A 13,821-nucleotide genomic window follows, 5' to 3' on the forward strand; every position below is an offset into this window, starting at 1 on the left:
TTCGTCAATTTTCGTCTCGTAGAATCCAGGAATACCAATTGCAAATACCCTGCTCTCATTGGTTGATTATTTTCCCTTAGTTTGTCTACCCTGATGTTTACATTTCGAACCGAACATAACCTATATAAATTGATCATAAATCTATTTCGTCTGTGAACCGTTTGAACTTTTGTATATACGTTCTGTAATAAATTTAATTTATATCGAAAGTTGTGTTCCCCAAAGTATTTACCATGGAAGATGATTAGAATGTGAAAATTTTCATTCAATTTAGAAGTTTTCGTCGAAAAAGTGTTTGAAAGGTGCGACAACCATAAAATTGCGTCTCAAAATGCACTGTAAAAAATTTTTCTTGTAACTTTACAACTTTCAACGTGGGTCCGAATATTACCTACTGCGGAAGAGACACAAGTACGACAAAATTTGTATATGACAATCGAAGAGGTTTTTAGAAAAACAACACGATACGAAAATGGTAAAGTAACAGGTACTACTTCATGGTAACAGGGTTGCCACAGGTCAGGGTGGGTCAGGGAAGTCAGGGATTTTTATTAAAGTACTGGGAAAAATTAAATTTTTAGAATTAATAAGAAAATTCTGAATTTTTGTGTCTTTTTTTAAAAAACTTTAATTTCAATTTTGTTGAAATTAGTTTCAATTTAAAAAATTTTAACGCAATTATTTAAAAGAATTCAATTATCTTAATAAATATTCAACTTCTTTCCTGAAATTCAATTATATTCAAAATTGTTTAAAAAATTCTCGTCAACATTTTAATTATCTTTATAAATAGCAAAATTCATTGTAAAATTCAATTATTTTCATAAATAACAATACCTATTCATCACAAGAATTCAATTATTTTCAAAATTAATAAAATTCTTCGACAAAATTCAATTGTTTTCAGGAATTTTGATAAAATTCATTGCAAAATTCAATTACTTTCATAAATAATAGTATTCGTCACAAGAATTCAATTATTTTCAAAAGTAATAAAATTCAATTATTCTGAAAATTTTTAATAAAATTCATGGCAAAAGATATCAATTATTTAAAAAAAATTTCATTCATTCAATGATTTTTCAATATTCTACTATTCTAATAAAGTTCCCCAAAAGAATTGAATTTTTAAACAAAAATGTTGACAATATTTAACACGTACATGCAATTATTTTTGAAGCAAATAAATAAAAATTTCACAGGAATTGAATTATTAAAAATAGAATTTGCATACATTATTTAAAAAAAAAAATAATTGTTTGAAACCTTTTTTTATAAAATTCTTCGCAATAATTTAATTATTTTCATAAATAATAAAATTCATTGGAGAATTTTAATGATTTTTAATAAAATTTCAATCGAATTCCTTAAAAACTGTAATTATTTTTAAAATGTTATTAAAATTCGTCGAAAAATTGAATTATTTAAAAATTTGTTGATAGAATTATGTATAAGAATTCAATTTTAAGAAACATTTAATTATTCAATAAATTATTTATTTTTGCATTTAAATAATTGAATTCTGGTAAAATTTTTTAATAAAAATTGATTCAAAAATGACTTTTAGTTCAGATTTTACATAATAATTGAATATTAAGAGACATTTAAACCTAAATTTTTAGAAATAATTAAATTTTGAAAAGCTTTTATTTTCAAAATTGGAAAAATTTTAATTTTTTTCAAAAATGTTCTCCAGTTCAATGATTTTCAATATCTACTATTTTAATAAAATTTTCTAAAAAAATGCAATTATTTACAATAAATTTTAATAAAATAAATTCAATTATATTCATAAATAATAAAAATTTCATAGGAATTCAATTATTATTTAGAATTTTTTTAAAAATTTCTTAGCAATAATTTAATTATTTTCATAAATAATACAATTTTTACAAGGATTCAATTATTATCTTAAATAAGAAAATTCTTTTTAGGAATTGAATTATTTTCATAAATAATAAAGCTCATTTCAGAATTTTAATTATTTTTAATAAAATTTCAATGAAATTCCTTGAAAACAGTAATTATTCTTAAAAATGTTATTAAAATTCGTCGAAAGAATTCAATTATTTAAAAATTTGTTGATAGAATTATGTATAAGAATTCAATTTGTAAGAAACATTTAATTATGCACTAAATTATCTATGTTTGTTTTTAAATAATTGAATTCTCATAGAATTTTCTAATAATAATTGATTTATAAATGAATTTCAGTTAGTTTTAGATAATAATTGAATTTTGGAGGAGTTAAAATAAATAAAAATAAATAATTGCAATTTTTAGAAATAATTGAATTTTGATCATGTTTTAAATTAAAATCTTTGAAAATTTGAATTTTTCATACTTTTAATAAAAAATTCTATGGAACTAATTTTATTTTCAAAAAGCTTAATTGCAAGTTTTTAAAATTATTTAATGTATTTATTTTTTAATGTATATTTAAAAAATTATTAAAACTTGATTTAAAGTAGAATTTTATTTTAAATTTTTAGAAAATAATAATTGAATTGAACATTTTTATACCTATTATTATATAAAACAATTCTTTCAAGGTATTGAATTTCAAAATGTTTGAATTTGAAAGTTGAATTTGAAGTTATTGATATTTTCGAATAATTTTACAATTAAAGAAATTCTTAAATAAATGTACCTAATAGAACTTTTTTTTTTGAGCATTTAATCATTTTTAGAGTGAATCAGAATATTCTTTAGGGTCAGGGAAAAAGACAAAATTTTGTCTGGAAATCAGGGAAAAGTCAGGGAAAAATACAATAAAATTTTTGTAGCAACCCTGAGTAACTGAAAATTCTATAATTAGTAATTGGTAATTAGTGGTAATTATTATTCCCATATAATTATTCCCAAGTTAATAAAAAACAATTTCCTTTTTTCAAAAACAGGGAACAATAAACTTTTCCGTCCTCGAATATCGTTTTAGGATCACACTTATAAGAAAGTAAAGTATTCTTCACGCAACGTGCAATCATAAAATAATGATATACACAATTATGGCAAACAGATAAGTAACGTTACCTGTTACATAATTACATACAGATGTTTATACGAGTGCATTTACATTTTCGTATAATAATAAATTTCAAAGGTGGTATAAACTTCATCGCATCCAGTTTATTATATACGAATGAAGAATAATGTGCACACGAGAAAGAACAATTCGAAAACGAGTGTCGCCAAGATAAGACAAATAAGCGACAAATATTCAGAGGGCAATTTTGGTGATGACTTTATTTGCGAACAACAATCGACTTTTCATCAAGAAAATAGATGTGTCCCATGGGAATAATGGAATTCGAATAATGCCATTCGCGCGTGGGATCTCGACCAAGGCTGAACGCCTTAGGTGTGCGATTGTATATTTATTATTACGAGAGTAAACGCGAATGTCGAGATTGGAGATTCCTTTCGGATATATGCATATATGTATAAGCAGTGAAAATGATAGATATGCCAACTTGGCAGAACGTCTATAATGATCGTCATAGAAATCTGTGACTAAATAGGCGATAGACAGAAAAAATTGCAGTCTATTTCCTTTGTGAAGAACTAAAAGGCAGAATCAATGCAAAATTTCTATTTAATGGGAATTTTATCCAAAAGAATTTCTACTTTTGTGGAAATTTTATTGAATAGAATTTCTACTTTGTGCAATTTTTATCCAACTGAATTTCTACTTCGTGAAATTTTTATTTAACCGAATTTCTACTTTTTTTCAATTATTTTCAAAAATTTTCCTCAATTCAATTATTTTCAATATCTACTAATTTAATAAAATTTCCCAAAAGAATTCAATTATTTAAAACTAATTTAATAAAATTCTACGCAAACCTTTATTTATTTTCATAAAATAATAAAAATTTCACAGGAATTCAATTGTTTACAAATTTTTTATAAATTTCTTCGCAATCATTCAATTATTTCCATAAATAACAAAATTTTTACAAGGATTCAATTATTTTCGTAAATAAAATTATTTTTTGGGAATTTAATTATTTTCAAATATAATAAAACTCATTGCAGAATTTCAATTTTTTTAAATACAATTGTAATCAAACTCCTCGCGAAAATATTCTTAAAAATTTTATTAAAATTCGTTGATAGAATTCAATTATTTTAAAATTTGTTGATAACAATTCTTTATGAGAATTCAATTTTAAGAAACATGAAATTATTCAATAAATTGGTTTTTTTGTATTTAAATAATTGAATTCTAGTAGAATTGTTTAATAAAAAATTCATTTAAAAATGAATTTCAGTTAAAATTTTAGATTTTAAATGAATTTTAAAAGCATTAGAGCGAGAATTTTTAGAAATAATTAAATTTTGAAAAGGTTTCAAATTAAATTCTTTGAAAAACTGAATTTTTCATATTTTTAACTAACAATTCTGTGGAATCAATTTTTTTTGAGAAATTAATGTAAGAATTTACGAATAATTGAAATTTTGTAAAATTGAATATTGTAAACATATGAACTTGAAAATTCTTAAAGATAAATATTATTAAATTCTTATTAAAATTTTTAAAAATATTTCACCTTAATATCTTTAAAAAGAAAATTGGACAGTTTCAATTCTTATAGAAACTTGAATTTTTGTATTGAAATAATTGAATTCTCGAAGAACTTTCGGAAAGTTATTAAAAATTAATATTGATAATAATTGATTTAGAGTTGAAGTTTAGTTCAAAATTGTAGGAAATAATTGAATTTTGGAAGGGTTATAGTTGTAATGTTTAGAAATTAATAAATTTCAAAAGTTGAAATTTTTTAAATTTTATTTCTCGTGTAAAGAGAAATAAGAAGTAAATAAATATTTATTTAGCAAATTATTCGAGTTTTGATTAATCGAATTTAGAAAGCAGTGAAGAATCAGGAAAATACAAAATAAATTTTTTTATGACAACACTGAATTAAATAAATGACTTTTTCGACTTTTTTCTATTTTTAATCGACTAAAGCGACTTTTTTGGCTCGTTAAAGTTGATCCGAGGCCTGAATTTTTATCCAAAAGAATTTCTGCTTTGTGGAGTTTTTATTCAACAGAATTTTTATAATACATTATGGAATTTTCATGCAATAGATTTTCTACTTTGTGGAATTGTTTAGTGACGATTTTTATTTTAATAAATTTTCGTCGGGAATTTTTATTTTATGGAAGTTTTAAAGAGAAAAAGTTTTATTTTTCCTATTTCTATTTCTTCGAATTTTAAACAAACTGTTCACTTGGAAAACTTATTAATTTGACGAAAATTTTACAGTGTTGACATTTTTTAAAAATCGAATTTTTATTTAAAAAATTATTCCTTTATTTTTTTCTATTCAGTTTAGAAAAAATTCTGTTAAATAAAAATTATGTCAAAATTTTTATTTAAGAAATTTTATTTAAAAACTAAAATTCCATTATTAATAAAAATTCATTAAATATAAAGTAAACATTTTAATATATCCTAATTATTCTAATTATTATTTGAAAGAAAATAAATAATTTCCTATTAAAGGAAATTATTTTATGTGTAAACAAATTTCTATAAAAAAGATAAAATCGAAATGATAAAATCGAACAGATAAAATCTAAAATATAAAAACCAGAATATAAAATCTCAAAGAAGAAAAGACTCTTAATAAATAGGAAGATTCTTTAATAAAATCATTTAATTATGAAATATATAATTTTATTCATTATTTCCGATGAAAAATGGAAATAAAAAGTTTGATTTGAAAGAGATTAGAGTTCATTGACTATATTTTCAAATGCAATAAAATTTCCACGGATGATTAATCATGACAATCGATTCATGATCATCAACTTCTCGAATCAGATAAAATCATTCATGCCGAACTATTCGCGAAAAAAAACTATTGAGGAATCGCTGATTTTATCTGATTATCGAATGTTTAACTTCTAATAAGCAAACATCCGGCTTAACTTGATTCCTTAATGTCAATGTTACCGATCTAATGAAATATTTTGCGAAACGATTTCAACAATAATTTAGACCTTGATTTAACAAAAAAATATTTTAAAATTAAAAAATAAAATTACTAAAAAGTATTAATTCTATTAAAAATTTATTTTTTCCAATCAAAATAATTTTCTAACTCTCAAAATAATTTTCTCTTCTAATTGGAAGCGAATTTTTCCTAATTTCGTCAATTTTCTTTTTGTGAAAGTAAATGAGAATTATTTAAGAAGAAAAAAATGAAACGAAAGGCTAGGAAGAAGCGTTTTTAGGAATGATAATGAGAATATCTCCTTATTAAACGAGGAGAATGATTAATGATTGAATAGAGTGATAAAAAGACAACTCCTTAATTTAATTAATGATAATCGCCAGGAAAACAAGGAACAATATAATATCAGGGGTATTGTCTTTAAACACTAACGACCGTAAATGTGTTTTCAAAGAAGTTACTATGAGATTGTCTGCAGTGACAAATATAAATATTTTCAAAAGCCCAAAGGCCGCACTTTCTTTTTTTTTTTCTTATTTAGAACTGGTTTATTCCTTCTATTGTTCTCAGTCGAGCGAGGTGTAATTTTCTCACTTTTAAAATTAAATCTTTAACCATTGCCACTGTCCAAAAGAAATATATTATACACTTATCAAGATGAGTTTTTAAATCCAAGAAAATATTTTATGCATTTCGTTCTTTACGCATTTTTGTTCAAAAAGTGAAAATAAGTACGGCTGAAGAAAAATTTTTTACGTATTTTTAAATTCCATAAAGAGTGTAAAATAATTTAAATAATAAATAACTTAAATAATTTAAATAACTTAAATAACTTGAATAATTTTAATAATTTAAAAAAATTCTAAATATAAATTTCAATTAATTGAAAAAATTGAATTTAATTCATAAAGGGCGTATTACTTTTTTTCTAATTTTCCAGGGGGATAATAAAAAATTAATTTTCTTTAATTACGATTCGAGGTCTTCGAATATTCAAATTAACATATAACGTTAACTGTTCCATATTTCCAGTAATATTTTTACACTTCACTAAACAGTAACTACCGTTTTCCTAACCGTCCTAATTTTTTTTCCTTTTTTCATTATAGGAACGAAATGCGGTCAGCCAGCAGTGCCGATGAACGCCAAGGTTTCTCTATCAGATGACACCTTAAAAGTAGGCACCCTCGCCACCTACACCTGCGATGCTGGTTACGAAATTTTCGGGTAAGCCAATTAAAAAATATCCGTTTTTTTTGTAACGAAAGCGTTAAACATAAAAAGGCACAGTTTTTATTTAAAGAAGTGAAATCAATTAATTTTTTCGAGAAATTTAATGTTTTGTTTTTTTTTTTTCATTAAATTTAACGTTTCGTTTAATTTAACGAATTTATTTTCATTTCCTTAAATTTAAATGAATGGGTACAAATAAAAAAGAAAAGAAATTGAGGAAAAATTAATCTACGACATAACTTCTGTAATAAGAAAATTAGATCACTTATCATATATTTTTCTCTACTTTTTCTTTTTCTTTTTTGTTTCGAAATCAATAACGATTTACTCGAAAAGCAAAATTCTTTCCAGGAAAGTTGCACTATATTGGCAATATAATCAGAAGAAATATAAAAAGGAGAAAAAAATCCAAAACTAGTTTCTACACCGGGAATTTCAATCTGGATATTAATCTAGAGCATCCAAGATTTTCTCGATTTTATACACGTTTTAGAGAAATTATTTGATAGAAAATACTCGAAAAAAGAAATTAAAATTTTTTGATAATTTATCGACGGTACAATAATTAATAATAAATAATAAAAAAAAAAATAAAAAAAATACAATAAAGTAAAAAAAAGAAATTATAATAAAACAAATAAAAATAAAATAATTATAATTATAAAATAATAAATAATAATAAGTAGAAAAGTAGAAAAGTAATAATCGTAAATAAAAAAATTATAACAAAAAAATAATTATTATAATTATAATTATTTATTATTTTACTATTTTCTTATTTACTATTATTATCTATTATTTTATTTTTTTTTTGTTATTTTATATTGTAAATATTGAAATTCAAATAAAATTTATGTTTTAATCAATTCTCTGCTTTTAGCATTTTAAAATGAAAAATTGAGATTTTAAATAATTTAAAATTCATCAAGTTCTAGAAAATGTGTAGGAGACATGTTAATGCGGTTTCTTGGCATTTAATTATAAAATTAAATTTACCTGTATTAATATGAAAACAAAACCACAACGACAAAACCTCTTTTGTAAATGAAAAAAAATTCTAAACTTTCTCTACCCTAAACGAACTTCCTTTATATTTTGCCTACCGCAAAAAAAAAGTTGCCTTTTATGCAATTTTGTTTTCACTTCTAAAACAATCATACCAAGATGATAATAATAACTATTTATTTCTAAAAAAAAAATTAGGAATTTTAAATCCTTTCAATTTAACTAACTGGATGTATAAATGTTACATTCTTTTATATTTTTCATATTTTTGCATTTTATTAATAAGATTTTCTATTTTACGATTTTTTTCAGTAAACTTTGAATTTTCAACTTATGTACTTTTGATATTTTTTAAATAATTTTTCCACATTCGTAATTTTTATTTTAGTATTTTTTTGTTTTTCATTAAATTTATTCTAATAAAATTTTATTTCAAATGTTTTTTCTATTTAACGATTTTATTTGAGTAAAATTTTTAATTTTTTAATTTTCTGCTTTTCTGTATATTTTTATAATTTTCCAACACTGTATTTTTTATTAATTTTTTTATTAACGGGACAAGTTTTGATAATATTTTACTGTTTTTTGTTTGTCATTAAATGTATTTTACTATATAAACGATTTTATTTCAAATATTCTTTCGATTCAGGTAAAAAGTAATTTTTACGTTTAGTCAAAAATTGTGTGAAGAGAGAAAGTAAATTAAATAATATTAAAAGTCGCTTTAAGAAAAAATTATTAGCAATTTACCGGAATTTTCAAAACGTTAATAAATTTTTTTCTTTTTGGTTTTATAATTTCAGAACAGGATCGCTAGTCTGTAATAATAAGGGGAAATGGCAGGGAGAACTTCCATTCTGTGGTAAGTGACTCAAGAGTATTTTTAATTAAAACAAAGACTATTATTAAGTTCATTAAACAGACAACCGTTAGAAAAAACAACTATATAAGAAATTGATACACGTCTGCCTTTAACTGCTTTTTAGTATTAAATATTCTTTTCCAAATTCCAATATATTTCATAAGTGACGAAAAATTATTTTTAAATTAAAGAAAAACTAATTAAATTATTAAATTAACTATATTAATCTCCGTAGTCTTTCATTCATTCTGTTTGTTATATTCTTTTTTCTATATATAACAAATTTCGTTTGACTGATCTAAATTATTATGCAAATTATTCTTCTTTTTATTTATAAAAAATACTAGAAAATTGTTAATTGTTAAACAATTTTGATTAAGAAGTAGGAAATATACCCACTTTATGCATAATTTTTATTTCTCAATAACAATATTCTTTAAAAACTCATTTTTTTCTTTTGTGAAGAAAAACATTAGGTATTCCAGTTTCTTAATATTTTTGTAGAAAATTCTCTATTTTCATAAAGAAATAATTTGCATCAACTCTATTTCTTAATTTCAATTAATTTAATAAAATTCAAAGTATTTTTAAAAATAAAGGAACAAAATGTTTATAAATTATATTTGTCAATTGGAAAATTTAATTGAAAATGAAACGGAAAATTTTTTAATTTTTAGAAAATAAAGGAAAAAATGTTATTGAAAAAAATGTTTTGTTAAATTTATTTACGAATATCTTCAATTGTAAAATTATTCGAAAACAATAATTTCTTTTTTAAATATTTTAAATATTTAATTATTATTATTATTAATTAAACTTCATTCAATTATTTAAATACAAAAGTAAATTATTTATTGAATAATTAAATGTTTCTTAGAATTTTATTAACAAATTTTTAAATAATTGAATTCTTTTGACGAATTTTAATAAAATTTTTTTAAAAAGTTACATTTTGCAAGGAATTTGATTAAAATTCTATTAAAAATAATTGAAATTCTGCGATGAGTTTTATTATTCATGAAAATAATTGAATTATTGAGAAGAAGCTTATATACAAAATTTGTAAATATTTGAATTCCTGTGGAATTTTTATTTTTTATGAAAATAATTAAATGTTTGCCTATACAATTTTATTAAAAGTGTTTTTAAATAATTGGATTCTTTTGGGTAATTTTATTAAAATAGTAGATATTGATAATCATTGAAATAAGGAAAATTTTTGAAAATACATAATTGAAATTAAGGGTAAGGAAAACCTGGAAATACAATAGAATTTAAAAAAATTTCTAGAATTTCGCCTGTTTTTAAAGATTTTTATCAAAATTTTAATTTAAAATTGAAAAAATTTTGTATGTCATCGCCATATAAAAATCTCTACATAAGAAAAAATGTTTGGCTCGTAATTATTATTAAGTTTCTGGTATTTGGAAATTTAAAAAAAACTTTTAAGAACCAAAACTATGTTATCAGGCCAGCAAATTTTTTAAATTTTTGACTAGAATTTCATAAGTGTTGACCTGGAAAAAGCCTGGAATTTCACTTTTATTATTTTGTGGCAACCATTATTATTTACAAATTATTTTCATAAATTATTATTCGATGATTTTCATAAATAATAACATTTTTTACAGGGATTCAATTATTTTCATAAATACATAATAAAACTCATCGCAGACTTTCAATTATTTTTAATTTTTAATACAATTTTAATGGAATTCCTCGAAAAATGTAATTATTCTTAAAAATTTTATTAAAATTCAGCAAAGAAATTCAATTATTTAAAAAACTTTTGCTACAATTTAAGTATTATTTTCAATACAATTTTTAATTAAATTTCTTCAAAAAATTGAATTACTTTCATAAATAATGAAATTCTTTGTAACAATAAAATTTTTTTCAAAATAATTTTCATAAAATTCTTTGTAGAAATTTAATTAATTTCAAAAATTTGTCAAAATTCAATTATTTTCAATGTCTACTATTTCAATAAAATTTCACAAAAGAATTAGAATTCAATTATTTAAAAAGAAATTTTTATAAGATTCGTCTCAAGAATTCAATTATTTTCAAAAGTATTATGGAAAAAAAGTTGTATGGAATTTTTTTTAATTATTTGAAGTTTTTAATTTTTAATATATTTAATTGAAGAATGTCAGAATAATCGAAATTTCGTAAAATTAAATTGCAAACAAAAGAATTTTCAAATTCACATAGAACTTTTTCAAAAATTATTTTAAAAAAATTGACCTAAAGAAGAATTCTTCTTTAGTTGAAAATTCTAAAAATGAATAATCGTAATGATGAAAATAATTTTTGAAGAAGTTACAGTAACAAAGTAGCAAGTTTTAATTATTATAAATATTATTGAATTTCAAATTTTTGAAAATTTTAATTTCTATATGAAAAAAAAATAATGATTAAATATTTATTTAAAAATGAAGTTATTGATATTTTCAAATAATTTTCGTATTTTGAATTAATTTTGAAATATTTAAGTAAAATTATTCATTAAATAATTTATTTATTTTATGATAGTTGTTCCAGATTTAAGTTATTTAAAAAGAAATTTTTGTCAGAAAATTGGAAAAAGTGAAGGTTTTGTATTAGAAATCGTGTCAATTTTATAGTTTATGAGTCAAACAAAAAAAGGCACAAAAATTCCGAATTTTCTTATGAATTCTAAAAATTTAATTTTTTTCAGTACTTTTAATAAAAATTCCTGACTTTTTCCTGAATTCCCTATCTCAGAATATATGATTATTATAATTATAATAATATTAAAACTATATGTTCCAATTCACATATTTTATTTTTATAAAAAGAAAATTTGAATTAAAAATTTTTACGTTCAATTTTTTTTAAACTGCTAATTTATTTTATTTTAAAAAAAGTGAGCGAAAAGTCAGCCGCACGCGAATTGTTGCTAGTTTATTATTAAATTTCCGAATTAAATTGTTTTTATTTTCAATGTTTCGTTTTTGTTTGTTTCCTTTTGTTAAAAAATTAAAAATGTCAATTTTTTATTCATCTGAAAAGACTAACGATTTAAACGTCAATTTATTGAGAGTTAATGGAGAACTGCGTGTATAAAAGTAAATTAAAAAAAATCCCTCCCCATTCCTGACGAACGTTATATTTACAATCAATTAACAACGTCACTTAAATCACGATTCAAAACCGCACGGAATTAAATGTATATGTATAACCGATACAAGTGCAAGGAGCTTGTAATTTTCTGAGTCGTGAGACTCCATTAGGAATATTGTATCACGAAGTAAACTACCGATGGGAAATCCTTTCTCCGTATATCCAGTTCTTTTATAAGAATCGTAGAAAACTCGCCATGGGAATTCGCTATTGCTACTGACTTTAAAAATAAATAAAAAAAAAAAATTAATCCAGATCGCGAGTAAAGGCGCCGTTGTTCTCTAATTAGAAAAGGTACGAAACGATTTAATGTTCGGAAATAAAATTGATTGAAGAACAAATCATTCAGAGGAAAAAAAACGAGAAAGAAAGGGAAAAAGAGTTTGAGAAACAAATACACATTGACCCGATAACTTTAGAGAAATTATCGATGTCAATCGATAAAATACGAACATTTGAAGAAAAGGGTGCGGAGAATAGAATTTCTTTCCAGTAAACAAAGCGCGCTCGCAATTATTTCATTAGTCTTGAATTAACAATCAATTGTTTATATCGGAATTATCTTGGCAAATAATTATTTTTAAAAAATATTCTCTCCATTCTATTCTGTTAATTTACAGAAATTCGAAATAATAATTTTTCGAATTAAATTTAAGAGAATAACAATTTTTAATTTTTTTTTTTTTTTAATTTTTCTAATTTCTAAATAAACTCAAAATGGAAAATATTCTTTTTCCATTATAGAAATTGTAAAATATTGACATTTTTTACGTCAGGATTTAAAACTCACCTCAACTATTTTCTATTTGTGAAGGAACAAACGTTGGTTTTCGAAAACCGGCAAATCAATCAACGACTGTGAGAGGAGGCGATGCAAATCATGGAAACGATGGAGATTTCGGTACAGAGCACGATGGAAAACGATGTACAGAAACTCAAAGTGAGCCTAGTCCATGGTGGAGAGTAGATCTTCTAAAGACATACGCTGTCAAGGTCGTAAGGGTGACGACCAGAGGCTGTTGCGGTAAGAAATAAATTACAAAAGAAAATAAATTATTGTTTTCGAATAATTTTACAATTAAAGATATTCGTAAATAAATTTAACAAAACCTTTTTTTCAATAACATTTTTTCCTTTATTATTTTTTATAAAATTTCAATGTTGACTGAATTTAATTAGAAATTTTAATGAAATTAGATTTTTGAAAAATTTTAATAATTCAAAATCTTCTAAAATTAGTTAAATTTGTCAATATATATTTAATTATTTATTAAAAATAATGGATTTATAGAAAAATTTTAGTTAAAAAAACTAAAAAAAATTTAATTTTCAAGAAGTTACAAATGATTGCAGAAATTCAATTACTTTCAAAAATAATAAAATTCTTATCACAAAATTCAATTACGTTCAAAATTTACAAGAAAATCTCGACAAAATCCCAATTATTATTTATTTATTTATTTACTCAATACACGGATTTATCTTTATAAATAAAAAAATTCTTCAAAATTCACTTATTTTCAAAACTTTTAATAAAATTCTTGTTAAAATTTCAATTATTTTCAAAAATTTTCCTTATTTCAATGATTTTTAATATCTACTATT

The 13,821-nt window shown here is 22.0% G+C and overlaps 1 protein-coding gene across 4 annotated transcripts in view; it reads left to right on the forward strand.

The window, feature by feature from the left end:
- LOC122497882 (sushi, von Willebrand factor type A, EGF and pentraxin domain-containing protein 1) overlaps window positions 1–13,821 on the forward strand; it is a 71,967-nt gene that overhangs the window by 34,817 nt on the left and 23,329 nt on the right. The window contains exons 1-4 of one of the 4 annotated variants that reach the window (XM_043605254.1): window positions 111–487; window positions 7,079–7,196; window positions 9,011–9,069; window positions 13,031–13,240. In XM_043605254.1, the coding sequence (XP_043461189.1) occupies window positions 430–487; window positions 7,079–7,196; window positions 9,011–9,069; window positions 13,031–13,240 (445 nt within the window). In that variant the 5' untranslated portion in view covers window positions 111–429. Of the gene's footprint in view, window positions 1–110; window positions 488–7,078; window positions 7,197–9,010; window positions 9,070–13,030; window positions 13,241–13,821 lie in introns of those variants that run through there. The other 3 variants (XM_043605255.1, XM_043605256.1, XM_043605253.1) reach the window with 3 other exon arrangements.

This window comes from Leptopilina heterotoma, unplaced genomic scaffold (genome assembly GCF_015476425.1).
Source record: "Leptopilina heterotoma isolate Lh14 unplaced genomic scaffold, ASM1547642v1 Lhet_14, whole genome shotgun sequence".
Classification (NCBI taxonomy): Eukaryota; Metazoa; Arthropoda; class Insecta; order Hymenoptera; family Figitidae; genus Leptopilina; species Leptopilina heterotoma.